This window comes from Capricornis sumatraensis, chromosome 6 (genome assembly GCF_032405125.1).
Source record: "Capricornis sumatraensis isolate serow.1 chromosome 6, serow.2, whole genome shotgun sequence".
Classification (NCBI taxonomy): domain Eukaryota; kingdom Metazoa; phylum Chordata; class Mammalia; order Artiodactyla; family Bovidae; genus Capricornis; species Capricornis sumatraensis.
In genome coordinates this window covers 35,425,593-35,449,037 of record NC_091074.1, presented here as the reverse complement: position 1 = coordinate 35,449,037, position 23,445 = coordinate 35,425,593, and the positions used below count along the sequence as shown (strand labels likewise).

The 23,445-nt window shown below is 35.6% G+C and overlaps 1 protein-coding gene across 1 annotated transcript in view; it reads left to right on the top strand.

Moving 5' to 3' along the window:
• LOC138081004 (centlein-like) overlaps positions 1–21,751 on the top strand; it is a 155,295-nt gene extending 133,544 nt beyond the window's left edge. The window contains exons 6-7 of the mRNA XM_068973961.1: positions 11,611–11,748; positions 21,563–21,751. Of these exons, the coding sequence (XP_068830062.1) occupies positions 11,611–11,748; positions 21,563–21,751 (327 nt within the window). The remainder of the gene's footprint in view (positions 1–11,610; positions 11,749–21,562) is intronic.
• Positions 21,752–23,445: the final 1,694 nt, after the last annotated feature.

Here is a 23,445-nt window from a genome sequence, read left to right as displayed (position 1 = left end):
TTGTTTATCTGTGAATGTCTTAATTATGCTCTGATATTAAAGGACAGTTTTGCTGGGTATAGAATTCAACATTGACATTTTTTCTTTCAAAACTTTAAATATATCATTTAAATATATATCATTGCCTTCTGACTTCCATGATTTCTGTTGAGAAATCAGGTGTTACTCTCATTAATGAGCCCTTGTGACTAGACACTCTCCTTTATTACTTTCATGATTCTCTTTTTGTTTTTGACTGATTTTACAAAGTTTAATTGTAGTGTATCTTAGTGTGGGTCACTTTCTGTTGATCTTACTTGGAGTCTGTTGTGGCCTTTGGCTTTACAGATACATGTATTTTATCAGAATTGAGACGTTTTGGGCCCTTATTTCTGCATGGTTGTTTCTGCCCCCCCACTCCTGTCTCTTGTTTCTTTGAGACTCCCATAATGTACATTTTTGTCTGTTAATAGTGTCCCACTGTTCTCTTAGGCTCTATTCAATTTTCTTCATTCATCTTTCTGCTTCTCAGATTCAATAAATTCACTGGTTCTTTTAGTTTCCTCACATCAGTTGACCCCTCTGGTGAATTACTCATTTTGGTTATTTTAATTTTTACCTCTAGAATTTGATTCATGTTTATAACCTCAGGCTCTTTATTGATATTTGTTTGGCTTATATTAATACATTGTTTTTCTGGTTTCCTCAGTTCTTTTACATATTCTTCTTTAAGTATACTTGAGATAGTTTTAAAGTTTTGCCTTGTAGATCTGATATCTGAGTTTCCTCAGGAATTGTTTCTGTTAATTTTTATGTTTCTTTGAATATGCCATATTGTCCTGTTTCTTTGTATGCTTTGCAACATTTTCTTGTTGTTGAAAGTTGGGCATTTGTGATAACAAATATATGATAACGCTGGAAATCAGATCCTACCCCTGCTTTAAATGCTGAAGGCTATGGTAGTATTTTGTTTAGTGCTTCAGTTTACTTTTGTAAAGTGTTTATTCTTTACTGTATTCAGTCAGTGAAGTCTTCGTCCTTTAGCTTTTGTCTCCTACTCTTGTGACCGAATTTCACCTTGACTGCCAACAGCTAAAATGAAAAAAACGAAAAAAAATCACACACAGAGATTCAAAACAAGTTCTTTTCCCAGTCCTTGTAGATTGGCTCTCTAATAAAACATTCCTTTAATACTTATCCAGATTTGCAGTGAGCTCAGAGGTTATCCCAAATGAAGTGCCTCTGGATTTTGTGAATATGCATCTTTCACTGAAGATATGTGTGGACTTATAAACTCTCCCATGTGAAAGGGTATTTTTGAATGTCTTAATCTCTCAAAGAATTTCCCACAACATTTAGTCCTGTGACTTAGGCATCCAATTGTATATGGTAACCAGTCATCTCTTGCCCTGTGCAAAGGCATTTGAGCCATGATGAGATGGTTGGATGGCATCACCAACTCGATGGATATGAGTTTGGACAAGCTCTAGGAGATGTGATGGATAGGGGAGCCTGGCATGCTGCAGTCCATGGGGTTGCAAAGAGTCAAACACAACTGAGTGACTGAACTGAACTGAACTCCACTTTTCCAGTCTGTGTTCAGAGTCTGGTCAGAGATAATCCCTTTGCATCTTTCCTTCTGGTCACCACTAGACCAATTATAACAGACACATACAATAATTTGCTAGCAGAGTTTATTTCTGCTCTTTCCCAAACCAGAAAAGATCACCTACTGGGAACACTGGCTACTGCCACTATATGAATTATACTGTTTTAAGATTCTTGGATTTAAGATGGCTAATGTATCAATGCAAAGAAATAGAGGAAAACAACAGAATTGAAAAGACTAGAGATCTGTTCAAGAAAATTAGAGATACCAAGGGAACATTTCATGCAAAGATGGGCTCGATAAAGGACAGAAATGGTATGGACCTAACAGAAGCAGAAGATATTAAGGAGAGGTGGCAAGAATACACAGAAGAACTATACAAAAAAGATCTTCATGACCCAGATAATCCTGATGGTGTGATCACTCACCTTGAGCCAGACATCCTGGATTGTGAAGTCAAGTGGGCCTTAGAAAGCATCATTACGAACAAAGCTAGTGGAGGTGATGGAATTCCAGTAGAGCTATTTCAAATCCTGAAAGATGATGCTGTGAAAGTGCTACACACAATATGCTAGCAAATTTGGAAAAGTCAGCAGTGGCCACAGGACTGTAAAAGGTCAGTTTTCATTCCAATCCCAAAGAAAGGCAATGCCAAAGAATGCTCAAACTGCCACACAATTGCACTCATCTCACATGCTAGTAAAGTAATGCTCAAAATTCTCCAAGCCAGGCTTCAGCAATACGTGAACCATGAACTTCCAGAATTTCAAGCTGGTTTTAGAAAAGGCAGAGCAACCAGAGATCAAATTGGCAACATCTGCTGGATCATGAAAAAAGCAAGAGAGTTCCAAAAATCATCTATTTCTGCTTTATTGACTATGACAAAGCCTTTGGCTGTGTGGATCACAATAAACTGTGGAAAATTCTGAAAGAGATGATCATGCGAGACCACCTGACCTGCCTCTTGAGAAACCTGTATGCAGGTCAGGAAGCAACAGTTAGAACTGGACATGGGTCAAGAGACTGGTTCCAAATAGGAAATGGAGTACATCAAGGCTATATATTGTCACCCTGCTTATTTAACTTCTATGCAGAGTACATCATGAGAAACGCTGGGCTGGAAGAAGCACAAGCTGGAACCAAGATTCCTGGGAGAAATATCAATCACCTCAGATATGCAGATGACACCACCCTTATGGCAGAAAGTGAAGAGGAACTAAAAAGCCTGTTGATGAAAGTGAAAGAGGAGAGTGAACATGTTGGCTTAAAGCTCAACATTCAGAGAACCTGACAGTGGCAGGGGAGGTGATGCACATGATTCTATCCCCCTGGCCACAGTGGTGCCTACAGCCACAAGAAACTGGGCAGCAGTGATAGTGAGGCCTTACTCTTGCCCTTCACTTGCACATCTGCAGCAGTGCAGCTTATGACCCGAATGCTACAGAGGTACCCGCAGGAAAATTAGAGCACTGGACACCACAGAGGTACCCACAGGAAAGTTATGACACCAAATACCATGGAGGCATCTGCAGGACCCTGCCTCCTCCTGTCTCTTCCCTCATGGTTGTGCAGCTTGCAATTCAGGATCCCAGATATGAGAGGATAGCCCACCATCCCAGTGCCCCAGGCAGTGGCAACTATGACACTTGTGGAAGCAGGGCAGCAATGACCCTGTAGACACAAGAAACAATAATGAAGGCACAGGGCCACATAGAGGCAGAGGAGCATGGAAAATGCAGACTCTCAGATATACCCAGAGGTAGCTCAAGTAAGAGAAACCCAAAACTTGTACTATATCACCACCTACTGGAAATTAAAAGAAAGACTTCTAATTTCTGACCTGTTGAATTGTTAGAATAAAGCAGACGGGTGTTCCCTATGTCTGTGTGTCATCAGAGGAAAAGCTTATCAAGCATCATGAAAAACCACAGTAACACTTTACCACAAAAAGAAAATGACAGTTCCCCAGAAGCTAAGCTTAAAAGTCATGGAGCATTGCAATCTGATTGATAGAGAATTCAAAATAGCTGTCATGAAGAAACTCAACTAGTTAACATGAAAACTCCGAAAGGTAGTTCATTGAGCTCAGGAATAAAGTTAATGAACAGAAGGAATACTTTACCAAAGATTTTTAAAACTGAAAAAGAAACAAATTATAGAACTTAGGAACTCAGTAAATGATATGAAGAATGCATTATAAAGTGCTGGATACTGAGCAGATCATAGTGAAGAGATAATTAGTGAGCTCAAAGATGGAAATTAAGAAATGATATAGTAGAAGAAGAAAAAGGATTGAGATATGAAAAATGAGAAAATTCTACAATAGTTATTCAACTGTTTTAAGAGGGCAACATTAGGGTAATGGGTATACCAGAAGGAGAAAAGAAGGAGAAGGGCACAGAAAATTTATCTGTGATAGCTGAGAGCCTCCCAAACATGGGGAAAGAACTGGGTATGCAAGTCCAGGAGGCTAAGAGAATAATTACCTCAATGCAAAAACCTTGTCTAAGACACATTTTATTAAACTTTCAAAAGTCAATGACAAAGATTTTGAAATTCAGCCAGGAAAAAAAAGGATGCTAATCTACCATGGCCAATGTAGACAGCATATTAAAAAGCAGAGACGTTACTTTGCCAACAAAGGTCCATCTAGTCAAGGTTATGGTTTTTCCAATAGTCATGTATGGATGTGAGAGTTGGACTATAAAGAAAGCTGAGTGCAGAAGAATTGATGCTTTTGAACTGTGGTGTTGGAGAAGACTCTTGAGAGTCCCTTGCAGACTCAACTGCAAGGAGGTCCAACCAGTCCATCCTAAAGGAAATCAGTCCTGAATATTCACTGGAAGGACTGATGTTGAAGCTGAAACTCCAATACTTTGGCCACCTGATGCGGACAGCTGACTGATTTGAGAAGACCCTGATGCTGGGAAAGATTGAAGGAGGGAGGAGAAGGGGATGGCAGAGGATGAGATGGTTGGATATCATCACTGACTCGATGGACATGATTTGAATAAACTCTGGGAGTTGGTGATGGACAGGGAGGCTTGGCGTGCTGCAGTCCATGGGGTCGCAAAGACATGACTGAGCGACTGAACTGAATTGAACTCAACCTCCAGGGGAACCCCTTTAAGGCTATCAGGAGATTTCTCAGTAGAAATCCTACAGGTCTGGAGGGATTGGAATAACAAATTCAAAATACTGAAAGATAAAAACTATTACCCAAGAGTACTCTATCCAGCAAAGTTATCGTTCAGCTATGAAGGAGAAATAAAGGTTTTCCAAGACAGGTAAAAGCTCAGGGAGTTCATCAAAACTAGACCTGTCGTACAAGAAATGTTGAAAAGTGTTCTTCTATCAGAAATAAAAAGGCAAAGGTGCACGTATTTTAGCAAGGGGATAAATAGAATGAGAAAAACTTAACTCTTTATTCCAATAGGCTTCTAAATACTTTATTATAGCAGAAACATTAAAGGGGGGAAAATATAACTATAGCCACTTGCAGTTTGGTAAAAAACTCAGAACATATAAAGGGATAATTTGAGACAGCAAAAACAAAAGGGAAGAGGAAAAGCATGTAATCCATAGACATAAATGAAGATGCTGTCAACAGAAAAAAAGAGGATTTTTGCCATTGAGATATTTTATACAAAACTCACAGTAAACACAAAATATAAATCTACAGCAGAGACATGAAAATGAACAAAGAATAAACTGAGAAAAGCATCGCAGAAAACCAGCAAACCAAAATGGCAGACATAAATACAAAGCAAAAGAAATGATGGAGATATAGAACAACCAGAAAACAAAAAGTAAAATGGCAGTACTTAGTTTCATCTATCAATTATAATTCATGTAATGGATTGAATTCACCAGTCAAAAGACACAGAGTAACCAGATGCATTGAAAAATAGTAAGACTATATGCTGTCTCCAGAAGACTCACCTCAGTTCTAAAGACAAATGCAAGGTCAAAGTGAAGGGATTGAATATGATACTCCAAGAAAATGATATTCAAAGGAAATCAGTGTAGACATACTCATATCAGACAAAATATACTTGAAGTCAAAAAAGTAATGAGACAAAATTGAACAGTATATAATGATAAAGGGGACCATTCATCAAGAAGATATAACATATATATATATAATATATATATATATATATATTTCCACACACACACACACACACACACATATCTAACATAGAAAGCACCAGAGTATATGTGAAACAGTTACTAACAAGCCTAAAAGGAGCAATTGACCATAACACAATAGTAGAGGACTTTAATACCCAACTTACATTGACGGATAGTTCATCCAGACAAAATTCAACAGTGATACAGTGGTCTTAAATGATGCATTAGACCAGATGGATTTGATAGATTTGTTCAGGATATTCAGTCCAAGTGCAGCAAAATGCATATGCTTCTCAAGTACATATGGAACTTTTCTCAAGTTTAGACCATATATTGAAACCAGTAAACCACCTGGGAAGCCCAGAGATCATAATGGAAATCAATTAAATGGAGAGTAAAAAGACAATAGGAAAAAAGATCAATGAAATTAGATAGCTCCTTGAAAAGATAAAATCAGCAAATCTTTATTTATACTCTTTAAGGATAAAAAAGACAAAGCTCTAGTAAATATGGAAATGAGTGAGGAGACATAACAATGAATACCACAGAAATATGAAGGATTATAAGATAATATTATGAACAGCTCTATGCGAACAAATTGAACAAACTAGAGGAAATGGTCAAATTCTTAGAATTATACAACTTCCAAGATTGAATCATGAAGAAATAGAAAATCTTAATGGACCATATCACTATATAGAAATTGAAATGATAATCAGAAAGCTCTCCAGACCTGGATGACTTCACTGATGAATTCTGCCAACCATTCAAAGAAGATTTAGTATCTGTTCTTCTCAGACTCTTCCAAAAAACTGAAGAGGAGGTTATGATTCCTAACTCATTTTATGAGGCTAACTCCACTCTTATACAAAAACCACGTAAAGACAACACACAGAAAAAGAAAATTACAGGCCAATATCTCTGATGAACATAGATGGAAAAATTCTGAACAGAGTATTAGCAAGTCAAGTAAAACAGTACATTAAAAGAATCATTACCATGATCAAGTGGGATTTATCCTAGGATATAAAGAGGTTTCAACATCTGCAGATCAATCAGGATACCATAATATAGGATACCATATTAACAAAATGAAGGATGAAAATCATATGATTATCTCAATAAATGCAAAAAAGGCATTTGACAAGATTCAGTGCTCATTTGTGATAAAAAAAAAACCTCTCAACTAAATGGTTATAAAAATAACATACCTCATCATAATAAAGTTTTAAATGACAAATCCACATCTAACATCATACTCAATGGTGAAAAACTGAAAGCTCTGTCTAACATCAGGACCAGAACAAAGGCCACTCTTGCCACTCTTATTCAGCATAATATTGGAAGTCCTAACAAGAGCAGTTAGGCAAGAAAAAGAAATAAAAGAACTCCAAATGGAAAGAAAGAAGTAAAAGTGTCACTGTTTGTGGATGACATGATTTTATAAAATGATTTAAAAAAACTCCACAAAAAAGCTATTAGAAAAAATAAATATGACAGAGTTGCAGGGTGCAAAATCAATATACAAAACTATGTTGCATTTATATATGTGAACAATGATATAGTAGGAAGATAAATTTAGAAAACCAGTTTTATTTATAATCAAAACAAAAGAATGCAATACTTAGGAATAAATTAAACCAAAGGTATAAAAGACCTGAACATTGTTAAGAAATTGGAAAAAATATATAAATTAAAAAATATCCTTTGCCTATGAGTTGGAATGATTAACATTGTTAAAATATCCATATGACCTAAAAACATATAGATTCAATGCAATCCATTTTAAAATCACAAGGACATTTTTGACACAAACAACAAAAATTTCTTAAATTTATAATGGAACCACTAAAGACCTTGAATAGCCAAAGCAATTCTGAGAAAAAAGAACAAAGCTAGTGGTATCACGTCCATGATTTCACCTAGACTGCAAAGCCATAGTAATCAAAACAGGATGGTATTTTCAGAGAAACACACACATACATCAGTGGAATAGAATTTAGAACCCAGAAATAAACCCACACTTATAAAGGCAATTAATAGACAACAAAGGAACAATGAAAATACAATGGAGAAAGGATAGCCTTTTCAATAAATGATGTTGGGAAGCCTGGACAGCCACATGGGGGAAAAAAAAAGTGAAACTAGACCACTATCTCATACCATACACACACAAAAGAAAAATGATAAAAAATTTAAATGTAAATCATGAAATCATAACACTTCCAGGATAACTTGGGTGGTATGCTCTTTGATACTGGTCTTAGCAATGTCATTCTGGATATGTCTTTTCAGGTAAGGGAAGTAAAAGCAAAAATAAATGGTACTGAAGGTCCATCTAGTCAAGGCTATGGTTTTTCCAGTAGTCATGTATGGATGTGAGAGTTGGACTATAAAGAAAGCTGAGTGCAGAAAATTGATGCATTTGAACTGTGGTGTTGGAGAAGACTCTTGAGAGTCCCTTGAACTGCAAGGAGATCCAACCAGTCCATCCTAAAGGAAATCAGTCCTGGGTGTTCATTGGAAGGACTGATGTTGAAGCTGAAACTCCAATATTTTGGCCACCTCATGTGAAGAGCTGACTCATTGGAAAAGACTCTGATGTTGGGAAAGATTGAAGGCAGGAGAAGGGGATGACAGAAGATGAGATGGTTAGATGGCATCACTGACTCAATGGACATGAGTTTGGGTAAACTCTGGGAGTTGGTGATGGACAGGGAGGCCTGGCATGCTGCAGTTCATGGGGTCACAAAGAGTCGGATACGACTGCAACTGAACTGAACTACGTCATCCTAAAAAGCTTTTGCATAGCAAAGGATACCATCTACAAATGAAAGACAATCTATTGAATATAAAAGATATCTGCAAATGATATATTTGATAAAGGATAAAGTCTAAAATCTATAAAGAACTCATACAACTCAACAAGATATAAACAGCCCAGTTAAAAACGAACAAAGGACCCAAATAAACATTTTCTCAAGGAAGATGTATATATGGACAACAGGCATATGAAAAGTTGATCAACATCACTCATTATTACAGAAATGCAAATCAAAACTAGTGAGGTATCACCTCACACCTTTTAGAATAGCTCTTTTCCAAAATAAAAGAAATAATAAGTATTGTTAAGGATGTTGAGAAAAGGGAAGTCTTATATATTCTTGTTGGGAATGTAAATTGGCAGCCACTGTGGAAAAAGTTATGGAGAATTCAATAAGTTAAGAATAGAACTGCCATATGATTCAGCTATCCTACTTATGGGTATTTGTTTAAAGAACACAAAGGCACTAATTTAAAAAGATACATGTACCACTGTGTTCATTGTGGCACTGTTTACAATAGCTAAGATAGGGAAACACCCTGAGTCCCTATCAGCCAATGAATGGATAAAGAAGATATGGTATACATATAATGCATATGTACACACACACACAGTAGAATACTACTCAGCTGTCAAAAAGATGAAATCTTGCCATTTGTGACAATATGGATGAACCTTGAGGGTATTATGTAAGTAAGATAGTCTAATGGAGAAAGAAAAACACCGTATGATTTCACTAATTTTATATTCACTGTAGAATATAAAAAGACAAAAACAAAATAGATAAACAGAAACAAATTCATAAATTCAGAGAACAGAGTAGTACTTTACTGGAGAAAGTTGTGCGGGGGAGGGGGTGTGACGTAGATAAAAAGGATTAGCCACTTCATCCCTTCTCTTGCCTCCCTTTCCTCCTGTTTTTCCTTCTGTCTCTATCTCTTTCTTCCATCCATCCACAAACCTACTGATATATATATATATATATATATATATAAATCATTACTCTTTTCTAATAAATGGGAATTTAAGAAGTACAGGTATACCTCAGAGATGTTTTGGGTTTGGTTCCAGACTGCCACAATAAAGTGAATATTGCAGTGAAGTAAGTTACATAAATTTTTTGGTTTCCCCATGCATATAAATGTTATATTTATGCTATACTGTAGTCTGTTAAGTGTGTAAGCATTATGTCTAAAGCAACAATTTACAAACACTATTTTAAAACACTTTATTGCTAAAAAAGTCTAATCATCATCTGAGCCTTTAGTAGGTTGTAGTGCTGTGCTTAATCTCTCAGTCATGACTGACTCCTTGCGATCCCCTGGATTGTAGCCCACCAGACTCCTCTGTCCATGGGATTCTCCAGGCAAGAATATTGGAGTGAGTTGCCATGCCTTCCTCCAGGGGATCTTCTCAACCCAGGGGCTGAATCCAGGTCTCCTGCAATCCACAGGTGGATTCTTTACTGTATGAGCCACAAGGGAAGCAGTAAATTGTAGTAACATCAAATATTCATCACAGATCACCATACCAAATATAATAATAATGAAAGAGTTGAATTACCAAAATGTGACAGAGACATGAAGTGAGCAAATGTTGGAAAAGTTGCATTGATAGATTTAACGAAAAATTGCCACAGTCCTTCAGTTTGTAAAAAAATGCAGTATCAGTGAAGTGCAATAAAAGGAAACATGATAAAATGAAATATGCATGTACTCACAGTGTTGTCTTGGCTAAAAACCAGTATTTTTTCTCTTCAAAAATTCATTCAAGTTACTACACAGTGATTATATGAGGTATGGGAGCATTTCTAGAGTATAATAGATTTTTAGTGCTTGACCTAAAATTTGTTGCTCAGTTTTGGATTGGAAATAATGAATGTATGGTGTATTTTTGATAGCTCAGTTGGTAAAGAATCCGCCTGCAATGCAGGAGACCCTGGTTCAATTCCTGGGTCCAGAAGATCCTCTGGAGAAGGGATAGGCCACCCACTCCAGTATTCTTGGGCTTCCCTTGTGGCTCAGCTGGTAAAGAATCTGCCTGCAATGCAAAAGATCTGGTTTGATCTCTGGATTGGGAAGATTCCCTGGAGAAGGGCAAGGCTACCCGCTCCAGTATTCTGGCTTGAAGAATTCCATGGACTGTATATGTATAGTCCATGGGTTTTGGAGAAGGAAATGGCAACCCACTCCAGTATTCTTGCCTGGAGAATCCCATGGACAGAGGAGCCTGGTGGGCTACAGTCCACGGGGTCACAAAGAGTCGGATACAACTGAGTGACTTCACTTTCACTTGCAAAGAGTCGGATACAACTGAGTGACTTCACTTTCACTTGCAAAGAGTCGGACACGAGTGAGCGACTTTCACTTTTTCACTTTCTAGTTTTAGATAAAATATTTATTTAATACTTTATGAAAATAATTTAGATTTTATATTTTTGAAAAAAGTGACATCAATTTTAAAATTGTTTCAAAGTGAAAACACAATTTAGAAAATTATGAGGAAAATACAAGGTTTGAAGAACTTTAGGTGAACTTTCACCACAGTCAAGTGAACTCAGCATGATCTGAATCTGAAACATTATAAACTTATTATTATTTTTTTGCTGCACCATTTTTTTCTTCTATGAGTATGTTTATGTATCTGCGTTTAAAATTAAGGCAATAATAAAATATTGGCTATTTGTCTTGAGTAATATTTAAGTTAATGAATTATTTTTTTGTTCATGTAATTAGCAACCTTTTTGTTGTACAGTCCTTTATTGAAATTTTAATAAGTAAATTTCTACATAGATTTTCAATTTTATTTGCTTCAGATTCTTAACTTTCATACCAGGACACCATGTTACTTTTACAGTTACTGAAAAAAATGACCTGTGACTGGTATAAAGTTTCTTTGATTGTACTAACATTCTTTTAATTAAATGAAAAAAAAAGTAAAATTGAAAACACTATTAATTTTTCACTGTTATTTTGTGGATTGTTTTTAGTTAAATATGACAGACTTTTATTTATTTATTTGATATTTATTATATTTGATTGTGATATGAATGCTCTAATTTTAGGCCTTTGAAGACAATTTAATTGAAGCAAGGAAAGAAATTGAAGTATCACAGAGTAAATATAATGCACTATCATTACAGCTGAATAATAAACAGACAGAACTTATGCAGAAGGATATGGATATTACCCTGGTCAGGCAAGTACTCTGACTCCTTAATTTAATTTATCGTTGTAGAAATGTCCTTAGTTATGCAGAATACCAGCATTTTTATATTTATTGTTAACACTCCAGAATGACAACAGTCTTTGTCTTCTGTGAGACCTATGTTTGTGTATTGGAACTATCTGGAATTACGTGGGACAGTTGGAGGTTCCACAGGGTTGGAAAAAGCATGCACAAAGAGTATCCCTGTTTCAGACGCATTCATCCATTCGTAGTTTCCTTATAAAATTTTTACCTTTGCTTTATATAATATTCATTATTATTACAGTGAGTAGTAAATGAGTAATCCAGTTTTCACTTTTTATTTTGTGCTGTGCTTAGTTGCTCAGTCATGTCCAACTCTTTGCAGCCCCATGACTGTAGCCTGCCAGGCTCCTCTGTCCATGAGGATTCTCCAGACAAGAATACTGGAGCAGGTTGGCATGCCCTCCTCCAGAGGATCTTCCCCACCAAGGGGTCAAACCTAGGTCTCCCATACTGCAGGCAGATTCTTTACCATCTGAGCCACCAGAGAAGCACATGTGCTAAATAGTTTTAGTTTGTGAAATACTTTTTCTATATCAAAATATTTAATTTTATACTACTGCGTATAAAGTGGAAGTACTTGAAAAACTTGTGTTTTAAAGTGTTTTGAAAGGTTTTAAACTACCTATTAATTTATTTTATAATAACCTTTATCAGAAAATGGTATTAGAACAAATCATAAAAGTATATATACATATACATATGTGTCATACATGTATATACATGTGTACATTCTAAATTTTAAGCTATTTAAATCACAATGTTTATCACATACTTGTATAAGTGCAATTTCAGTTTCTGGTGCTACCTGTAAAATATGTAATATATTTATATACATAATATAATATATGTATCATGTTTATATATGACACACATATATATATATATGACATATATAAATGGACAAATTCTTAGAAAAGTATCTTTCCAAAACTGAACCAGGAAGAAATAGAAATCTTAACAGACCCATCACAAGCACAGAAATTGAAACTGTAATCAGAAATCTTCCAGCAAACAAAAGCCAAGGACCAGATGGATTTACGGATGAATTCTACTAAAATTTAGAGTAGAGCTAACACCTATCTTACTCAAACTCTTCCAGAAAATGGGAGAGGAAGGTAAATATCCAAACTCATTTTATGAGGCCACCATTACCCTAATACCAAAACCAGACAAAGATGCCACAAAAAAAGAAAGCTACAGGCCAATATCACTTATGAACATAGGTACAAAAATTCTTAACAAAATTGCAGCAAAGAGAATCCAACAACATATTAAAAAGATCATACATCAAGACCAAGTGGGCTTTATCCCAGGAAAGCAAGGATTCTTTAATATCCACAAATCAATAAATGTAATAAACCACATTCACAAATTGAAAGATAAAAACCATATGATTATCTCAATAGATGCGGAGAAAGCCTTTGACAAAATTCAACATCCATTTATGATAAAAACCCTCCAGAAAGCAGGAATAGAAAGAACATACTTGAACATAATAAAAGCTATATATGACAAACTCACAGCAAACATTATCCGCAATGGTGAAAAATTGAAAGCATTTCCCCTAAAGTCAGGAACAAAGCAAAGGTGCCGCCTCTCACCACTACTGTTCAACATAGTTTTGGAAGTTTTGGCCACAGCAATCAGAGCAGAAAAAGAAATAAAAGGAATCCAGATTTGAAAAGAAGGAGTAAAACTCTCACTGTTTGCAGATGACATGATTCTCTACATAGAAAACGCTAAAGACTCCACCAGAATTTACTAGAGCTAATCAATGAATATAGTAAAGTTGGAGGATATAAAATTAACACATAGAAATCCCTTGCATTCCTATACACTAACAATGAGATCAGCCCTGGGATTTCTTTGGAAGGACTGATGGTAAAGCTGAAACTCCAGTACTTTGGCCACCTCATGTGAAGAGTTGACTCATTGCTGGATGGCATCACCGACTCGATGGATATGAGTTTGGGTGAACTCCGGGAGTTGGTGATGGACAGGGAGGCCTGGCGTGCTGCGATTCATGGGGTCGCAAAGCGTTGGACACAACTGAGCGACTGAACTGAACAATGAGAAAACAGAGAAATTAAGGAAACAATTCCATTCACCATTGCAATGAAAAGAATAAAATACTTAGAATATATCTACCTAAAGAAACCAAAGACCTGTGTATAGAAAACAATGAAACACTGATGAAAGAAATCAAAGAGGACACAAATAGATGGAGAAATATACTGTGTTCATGGATTGGAAGAATCAGTATAGTAAAAATAAGTATACTACCCAAAGCAATCTGTAGATTCAATGCAATCCCTATCAAGCTACCGACAGTATTTTTCACAGAACTAGAACAAGTAATTTCACTATTTGTATGGAAGTACAAAAAACCTCAAAATAGCCAAAGCAATCTTGAGAAAAAAGAAAGGAACTGGAAGAATCAACCTGCCTGACTTCAGGCTCTACTGCAAAGCTAGTCATGAAGACAGTATGGTACTTGCATAAAGACAGAAATATAGATCAATGGAACAAAATAGAAAGCCCAGAGATAAATCCATGCACCTATGGAAAACTTATCTTTGACACAGGAGGCAAGAATATACAATAGAGAAAAGACAGTCTCTTTAACAAGTGGTGCTGGGCAGACTGGTCAACCACTTGTAAAAGAATGAAACTAGAACACTTTCTAACACCATACACAAAAATAAACTCAAAATGGATTAAAGATCTTAACATAAGACCAGAAACTATAAAACTCCTAGAGGAAAACATAGGCAAAACACTCTCCGACATAAATCACACCATGACCCACCTCCCAGAGTAATGGAAATAAAAGCAAAACTAAACAAATGGGACCTAATTAAAATTAAAAGCTTTTGCACAACAAATGAAACTATAAGCAAGTGAAAAGACAGCCTTCAGAATGGGAGAATATAATAGCAAACGAAGCAACTGACAAAAAATTAATGTCAAAAATTTACAAGCAACTCCTGCAGCTCAATTCCAGAAAAATAAACAATTCAATCCAAAAATGGGCCAAAGAACTAAACAGACTTTTTTCCAAAGAAGACATACAGATGGCTAACAAACACATGAAAAGATGCTCAACATCACTCATTATCAGAGAAATGCAAATCAAAACCACAATGAGGTACCATCTCACACCAGTCAGAATGGCTGCTGTCCAAAAGTCTACAAGCAATAAATGCTGGAGAGGGTATGGAGAAAAGGGAACCCTCTTACCCTGTTGGTGGGAATGCAAACTAGTACAGCCACTATGGAGAACAGTGTGGAGATTCCTTAAAAAACTGGAAATAGAACTGCCATACAACCCAGCAGTCCCACTGCTGGGCATACACACTGAGGAAACTAGAATTGAAAGAGACACGTGTACCCCAGTGTTTATCGCAGCACTGTTTATAATAGCCAGGACATGAAAGCAACCTAGATGTCCATTGGCAGATGAATGGATAGGAAAGCTTGGTACATATACACAATGGAATATTGCACAGCTATTAAAAAGAATACACTTGAAACAGTTCTAGTGAGGTGGATGAAACTGGAGCCTATTATACAGAGTGAAGTAAGCCAGAAAGAAAAACACTGATACAATACAGTAACGCATATATATGGAATTTAGAAAGATGGTAACGATAACCCTATATGTGAGACAGCAAAGGAGACACGTATATATAGAACAGTCTTTTGGACTCTGTGGAGAAGGCGAGAGTGGGATAATCTGAGAGAATAGCATTGAAACATGTATATTACCATATGTGAAACAGATTGCCAGTCCAGGTTCAATGCATGAGACATGGTGCTCAGGGCTGATGCACTAGGATGACCCTGAGGGAAGGGGTGGGGAGGGAGGTGGGTGGGGGTTCAGGATGGGGAACACATGTACACCCATGGCTGATTCATGTCAATGTGTGGCAAAAACCACCCCAATATTATAAAGTAATTAGCCTCCATTAAAATAAATTTTAAAAAAGTATTATTAACTTCATATATAATTATGGTATACACAGATATTTATAAGCAGAGACATTACTTTGCCAACAAAGGTCCGTCTAGTCAAGGCTATGGTTTTTCCAGTGGTCATGTATGGATATGAAAGTTGGATTGTGAAGAAAGCTGAGCCCTGAGGAATTGATGCTTTTGAACTGTGGTGTTGGAGAAGACTCTTGAGATTCCTTGGACCGCAAGGAGATCCAACCAGTCCATTCTAAAGGAGATCAGTCCTGGGTGTTCTTTGGAAGGACTGATGCTAAAGCTGACACTCCAATGCATTGGCCACCTCATGTGAAGAGTTGACTCATTGGAAAAGATTCTGATGCTGGAAGGAATTGGGGGCAGGATGAGAAGGGGATGACAGAGGATGAGATGGCTGGATGGCATCACCAACTCGATGGATATGAGTTTGGGTGAACTCCAGGAGTTAGTGATGGACAGGGAGGCCTGGCGTGCTGCAATTCATGGGGTCGCAAAGAGTTGGACACTGCTGAATGACTGAACTGACTAAATGACTTAATATTTACTTGTATATATTTAGTGTATTGTAATATATATGTGTATATATGGGCAGGAGTTTTGCTTGGTTAATAGATTAATATATATTATATATACATTTATAGATACACATATGTATATATATATGATAAAAGAACCATAGTTTCTCATTTTAAAGATCGTACTATAGGGATGTGGAAAAGTACATCTTCACAGGTGACAGATGGATTGACTTTATCCACTCATGGTATAATTTTTTTAAGTCAATCATTGATGAATTCAAAAAGGTAATTCTAAATAGTAATAGAATCTTAATTTTAGAAGAAATCTTAAAATTATTATTTATTGCTATTTTCTTGCCAATAAAACAGCTCTTAGTCTTTGCTTGATGCTCTTAGTTTGTAAGTTTCTCAGTACTTTTCAAAGCTGTTCTGTTTATTTTGTTTAAATTTTACATTGATTCATGTATTTAGTTGAAATTTTCTTTTTTGCAGTATACACCATTTATCTTGTATGCTTATCTAGGAAATCTCAGAAACAGTCTAATCTCTGTTCTGTAGTTCGGACCTTCAAATGGTATAAGATAACTCTATTAATAATTTTTCCCATTAGTTTATCAATTGCTTTTATTTCTCATAATTTTTCATGTGTATGTTTCACAGACATTATACTGTTTTAGGTTGCCTTTCTGAGTGCATTCCCTATTGTCAGAGTTCTTATCATCAACTATTACTACCAACTAGGCCAGAAGGGCCAAGAAGAGAAGCTTTTTTTTCCTAATTTAATTGGAGGGTAATTACAGTATTGTGATGCTTATTGCTGTACATCAACATGAATTGGCCATAGGAATACATGTGTACCTTCTCTCCTGAGCCCCCTCCCCACTTCCCTTCCCACCCTATCCCTCCAAGTTGTCACAGAGCACCAGCTTGGGCTCCCTGAATCATACATCAAACCCATTGGCTATCTATTTTATATATAATAATGTACACGTTTCAGTGCTGTTCTCTCAAATTGTTCCACCTTTTCCTTCTCCCACTGTGAGAGAAAATTTTACTAGATATCTGTGACAAGTCTAGCCCTGGAAGGGAGGCTGTCTCATAGAAGTATTCTTAGATAGAGGAACAGAGATACTGCCAACAGTGGCTTAGTGGAGAGGGAGCTAGGAAAAGAAATCCCATGACCTCTTTTTCCTTTACTCTCTAATCATTGGCCAGCACTTTCAGCTACTCAAATTAAAACACGGAAGACTGGAAGCCAATGTAATGTAGTCTGTAGAGATTGGCTTCTCAGGCTAGAAAGTAGGCTAAGAGTAACTAGAGAGTAAGTAATATGGTAGAGATGATGAAAATTGGATAAGAGAATAGGTGACGCATTCTCCATTTCTGCTCTTTCACAGGTTTCCTGGGCATTTATTGCTTATTAATTTTTCCATGTAAACTTTAGGTTAAATTGGCTCATTTTGTGTTTGTTATTTTATTAGGGCATCAAATTGAAAAGTAAACTGAAGGAGAATTGAATCTTTATAATGTCAGTTTTTCTGTCTAGAGTATGGGATGCCATAACATTTGTTTCAATACCTTTGTGTCCTTATGAGATGTTTTGTTCCTTGTGTCAGTTTTGACATTTCTTCTTAAATTTACTCATAGTTATTACATGGCTTTTGTTATTATTTTAAATGGAATCTTTCCCATATAGTTTACAACTGATTTTCCTTTTATTGCTTATTAGTTTTTGTTGTGCTGTTTTCTTTTATGTGCTGTGATTTGGTGGGTAAAGTGTCCAACAAAGTTATTTTGTTTTTACTGTAAATTATACTTTGTACTTTTTTTTTATGATTATTTTTGCCTTGAGTTCCAATTTCTCTGAAATTAATGCTATTACTGCTACTCTTTTTTGTTTATATTTATATGATAACAAAGTACATAATTATTTTAATATAACTGTACATGTTAATATAGAAAAGTACAAAGAAAATAGAGGGAAAATCACGCTGAAATACAATCCTGGAGAAATAAGAGCCAGTAAAATTTTATTAGAATAATTCTGTGTTTTTTTCAATACATATTTATAGATTGAAGAGTAGACGAATGGGTTTTTCGATAAAAGGGACTATAATTGAGCATTTTTATTTATAAGTAATAACTTTAGTTTTTATAATGGAATGGAATGGTAAATAAGACACTGATGTTAAATTGAGGGAATTATTAAATCTCAGATAATTTTTTTTCTCTATAAGAACCACTAACCAGTTTCTAAGGTTAAGAAAGAAATGGCATGAAAAAACGGGAAGGTGATTTTTTTTTTTTTAAAAAACAACTATATTTCATTTTTAGCTGGTTTTGACATCATGCTGTGTATACTTAATACATACATTCAACCATTTTAACTCCTAATTTTGTGTCTCAAGATTTATAACGTTCATCTCCGTGCCTAAAGATACTTAGGTTTAGGTTTTTATACTGCTTCAGTGTTCATCAGTAAACTTTCCTACTCATCTGTGTTTTATTCCTGTACTCAGTGTTGATTCATCGTAAAGGTCCATTTTTACCAAAACCTTCTCTGTTGCTCAAGTATGCTTTCTCCCCCATTAACATCAGATTTAGCCATGTGACTTATTTTGGCCTGTGGAATGAGCTCATTCCATGTCATATCCTGGCAAGTGTTTTAAAAGAATCATTGCTTGAATTGCCTTTGTTTTTTGCCCTCTGCCGTTAGAGTGGCCTATTACTAATGATGTCTACCAGTTCCTGTTTGGGTTTTAGGAGAGGAGAAATTCTGCATGTGTGCACTCAGTCATGTCTGCCTCTTTGCAATTCCATGGACTGTAGCCTGCCAGGCTCCTCAGTCCATGGAATTTTCCAGGCTAGAATACTGGAGTGGGTTGCCATTTCCTTCTCCAGGGGATCTTCCCAGCTCAGGAATCAAACCCATGTCTCTTACATCTTCTCCATTGGCAGGCAGATTCTTTACAACTGGCACCACCTGGGAAGGCCTAGGATAGGAGAAAGACACATGTAATGTGTAGAAGCAAATTTTTATTTGTGTAACAGTGAGGTTTTTTTTAACTGCAAAATAATCTTTTGTAGCTGTCTGAAACCCTTTGTCAGTCTTTGCTATCAAATCTGATGTCTACAGGAACATTTTTTCATAATTTATCCTGTGGCTCATTCAGTCCCTTAGCATCACTGTAAATCAGCAACACAATATTTTTAATCAACATTCTTCCTGAGATAGGAAGAAGTGTCATTAGTTCTCAGCATGCTCTTAGCTCAACCCACATCTTTCTTTATTTTTTTTAGTCCATGTCTGGAGGAATTTCTCAAATTTGAACCTACCAATTAATTTTATTTTACATAAAATAAAATTTTAGGTTTTAGGTTTCCAAATAACTTCTCTCCTTATGTATTTTACTGCTATTTGATACCATTCTTTCTTAACAGTCCTTCTTTATGTTATCATTTTCATTTCATCCATTCAACAACTGTCTTATCCCATGTTTCCTAGAATACAGAGACTGTGAAGGTTAAGTACTCGCTCCTTACTTGAGGAATTCAATTCCATGGCAGAGTTAGTGAGAGAAGAATAATCTAAGGGTCTTTTCCCTCCCTCTCTTGTTTTATATTTTCTCAAGGTATTGTGCCATTATTGATTCTCTTCTTTCTCTTCCACCAGTTTTTGATTACTATTTTCTGCAGATTTCAGTTTTTTGAAAAGTGCAGAAAAGTGCTATAGTCTGAATGTTTATGTCTACCCAATATTCATATATTGAAGTTCTAATGCCTGATATGATGGTATTAGGAGGTGGGTCTTCAGGGAGGTGCTTTGGTAATGAGTGTGGAACCCTCACAAAAGAATAGTGCTCTTTTTGAAAAAGACCTCCCAGAGCCTCCTTTGCCTTCCACCACTAGATGTGAGGATATAACATGTCTATAACCTAGAAGAGAGCCCTCAGTTGACTATGCTGGCAGTCTGATGTCTGACTTCCAGCCTGCCCATTTATGAGAAATAACTTTCTGATATTTGCAAACTACCCAGTCTGTGTTGTTCTGTTAATATCAAAAGGACTAAGGCAGATGGTTTATCTACATGTATATGGGTTTAGGGGTTGCTGTTGTATCTGGAGAGCATTAATATTCTAAATCTCTAAAAAAGCAGAGCTCTGAAATTCCCTGGCAGTCCTGTGGTTAGGACTCAGCCTTTTTACCTGTGGCCTGGGTTCATTCCCTGGTCAGGGAACTAAATTTTACAAGCCCATAGAGCAGCAAAATAAATAAATAAAATAGATTAAAAAAAAACACAGCTCATTTCTCCCATATTAATAGTCATCCATATTGAACAAGTATCTGCATATCTTTTATGTTTCTTCTTTAAGATTTGTCTTACGTGAATGAATCGCCAGTTTGGGGTTATAAGTAAAGAAAAGTTTCCATTAAAATAGTCTTCAAAATATGCACTGTGATATATATTTATGTATTTTTATATTTATATATTTATATGAAATATAAATGTAAATATTTTTCTCTTCAAGTTTATTTTACAAAACATGTTCCAGTTTTATATGTGGTGGATTTACCACCACAGAAATCTGGAACCCTGTATCCAGAGGTATGGTTTTCTTGGACCCTTATGCCTTGAATACTATCCCTCCAGTTCATTTGTCCTTCGACTTACCACCCTGGGTGGGGTGGAAGAACTGATTACACCTTGTATTGCTCCCCTTCCTTCTGACGTTTTTGTCTCATCATTTCCTTCAGGGTCATTTAGAGGAGTCACAGGAATCTCAGCTCAGGCTTCTGAAGTTGCGAACTAGTTGTGCTTTAAAAAATTTTTGTTTGAAAACTAAATTTTCCTTTGGGATTGTTCTTACTACATTTAAGATTCTATATAATATAAAATGAACATTGAGTTACCCTATCAGATTTTTGGCATCAGTGTGTATCAATTCTTAGAGCTGAAGTGTAACTTAATTTCAGTAAGAAGGTGGTACTATGTCTGTATATTGAGGACTTTATTATGATCAAGCTATAAAAGAAAATTGATAGTTGTTTGGCTTTGAAAGTCATAGTGCCTCTATCAGTACTTTCTAGGTATATGTGTGATAAATATTAAATACTTTATATGTTATTTCTCTTATTAACATGTTTGCCTGCAGTAAAATTGGAGGCCGATCTGTAACTTTAGGTGAACACTGTTATTTAACTGAGATGATCTTTTTTCATGCTTCTCTCTATTTATTACTTGCTTTGCACAGGAAGGAGTTGCAGGAGCTACAGAATCTTTACAAACAGAACAGTGCACATACAGCACAGCAAGCTGAGCTGATCCAGCAGCTTCAGGTTCTGAATATGGACACACAGAAAGTACTGAGGAACCAGGAAGATGTTCACACAGCTGAAAGTATATCGTATCAAAAAGTATGCTTTTATTCTGTCATAAAAATGTAAATTTATATGCATGAACTTATAAAAATATATAGAATTCAAATTTTTGCACATTTCAACATTTCTTTATTACTCCCTTTTATTTGCTGCTTCAAAATTAAAAATGAAATATGGTTCAATTTGGTAATATTTAAAAGGATGTGAGTTTTCTTTATGGCTGTTAAAGCTGAAACATTTAAAATATATATGCAAATTTATTCTGTAGAATATTGTTTTTATAAATTGGAGTTTTGATATCTACTGTGAAACATACTAGGACTGCAGCCTGCAGACCAGGAAGGATTTGGGGAATGGAATGTATTCATCAAGTATGATTCTAGTTTATGACCCAAGCAGTCTTTCATTACAGAATTTGTGTGTTACTTTATTGGCAAATCTGCACAAACACAAATGGGTATGCTGATGAGGTCTTCAGGATCAATATTTGGCAAGGATTTTTCTCTTTTTATTTTGTGTGTTTCCTTTAAGTAGTCATTTTACTTTATAGTTGTTTAAGGAGCCCCTCAAGAAGTCTTACCCAGCTGAATAGGTATGCTGACTGATTCAGCAGCAATAATTATAGGTAGTAATTAAAAAATGCTTTTATTGAAGTTTTTGTTTAGTATATATATTTATAGAAATGACTTAGTTTCTACATACATCAACCCTCTGAGATTGACGTTATTTCGTCTCAATAGTTGAGGCAGCCAAGGCTTAGAGAGGTTAAGCAGTATAATCTATGTTACTTGGGGACTTTTTTCTATTCAAACTTAATCTTTTTCCAGAAAATGCACTGTGAAAATTCTGTATCAGTAATTAATATGAAATGAAACTATTAAGTGAACCTTAAACACATATTTTCAAATGATTCTTCAGAACAACGATTTTTTTTTAACTAAATTCTGTGTTCCCTTCAAGTTTCCTTCAAGACGTGGATGGTACCACACATTAGGGTAATGCCCATCCTCTTTGCTTTGAATAGAATAATTCTGTCCTTTTGTTTTATATGGTGGGATTACCCATTGTATTTTGGTTTCTAAACCAGACTCCATTGCTAAATTGACTTGAAAAATTAGACATTATTAGTTAACTTCAATTTTTTCTCTTTTTCACTGTGTATGAATTTAACACAGACATTTTTCCCTCTTAATTTTCGATTGAAAGCCCCCAACTCATTGCAGTTTGTATTAAAATGTATCTTTAGGGTTGCTTGTTGTTAAAGTTCATAATCCTTTTCTCTCATGTGCAAATACTTTTGGTGTTTCTCCTCTCAGCAAGAAAGAACTTGGTAAGGTGGTAGAAAAGGCAGTATTTCTTTTGTTATTTACTTTTTCAATCTTTTGTTCTAAGATTCCTTGTTCAGTCTTGCTTAACTTAAAATTTAAGATGGATTGTTTAAGGCTTAATTCTAATTTTTGGTTGATTTTCCTTGGCAGCCTTTGCAGAAAGCAATCATTTTTTAAAAATAACCTACCTGAGAACTTTAATAGATTCAGTATCATTTCACATAACTGAATGCTTAAACATTTTTATTTAAAGTGATTATTACCAAAGTAATACATGCTTGTGATACATTTTACAAAAATGCAAAGGTGTGTAAAAAAAAAAGTTCTTTGCCCTTTTGCCTGAAGCCCTTGCCCGAGACTTTACTGCTCTTAATATTTGAGAGTATATCCTAGAGTTTCTCTGGAAGAACAGAATATTTTAAAATTATGTCA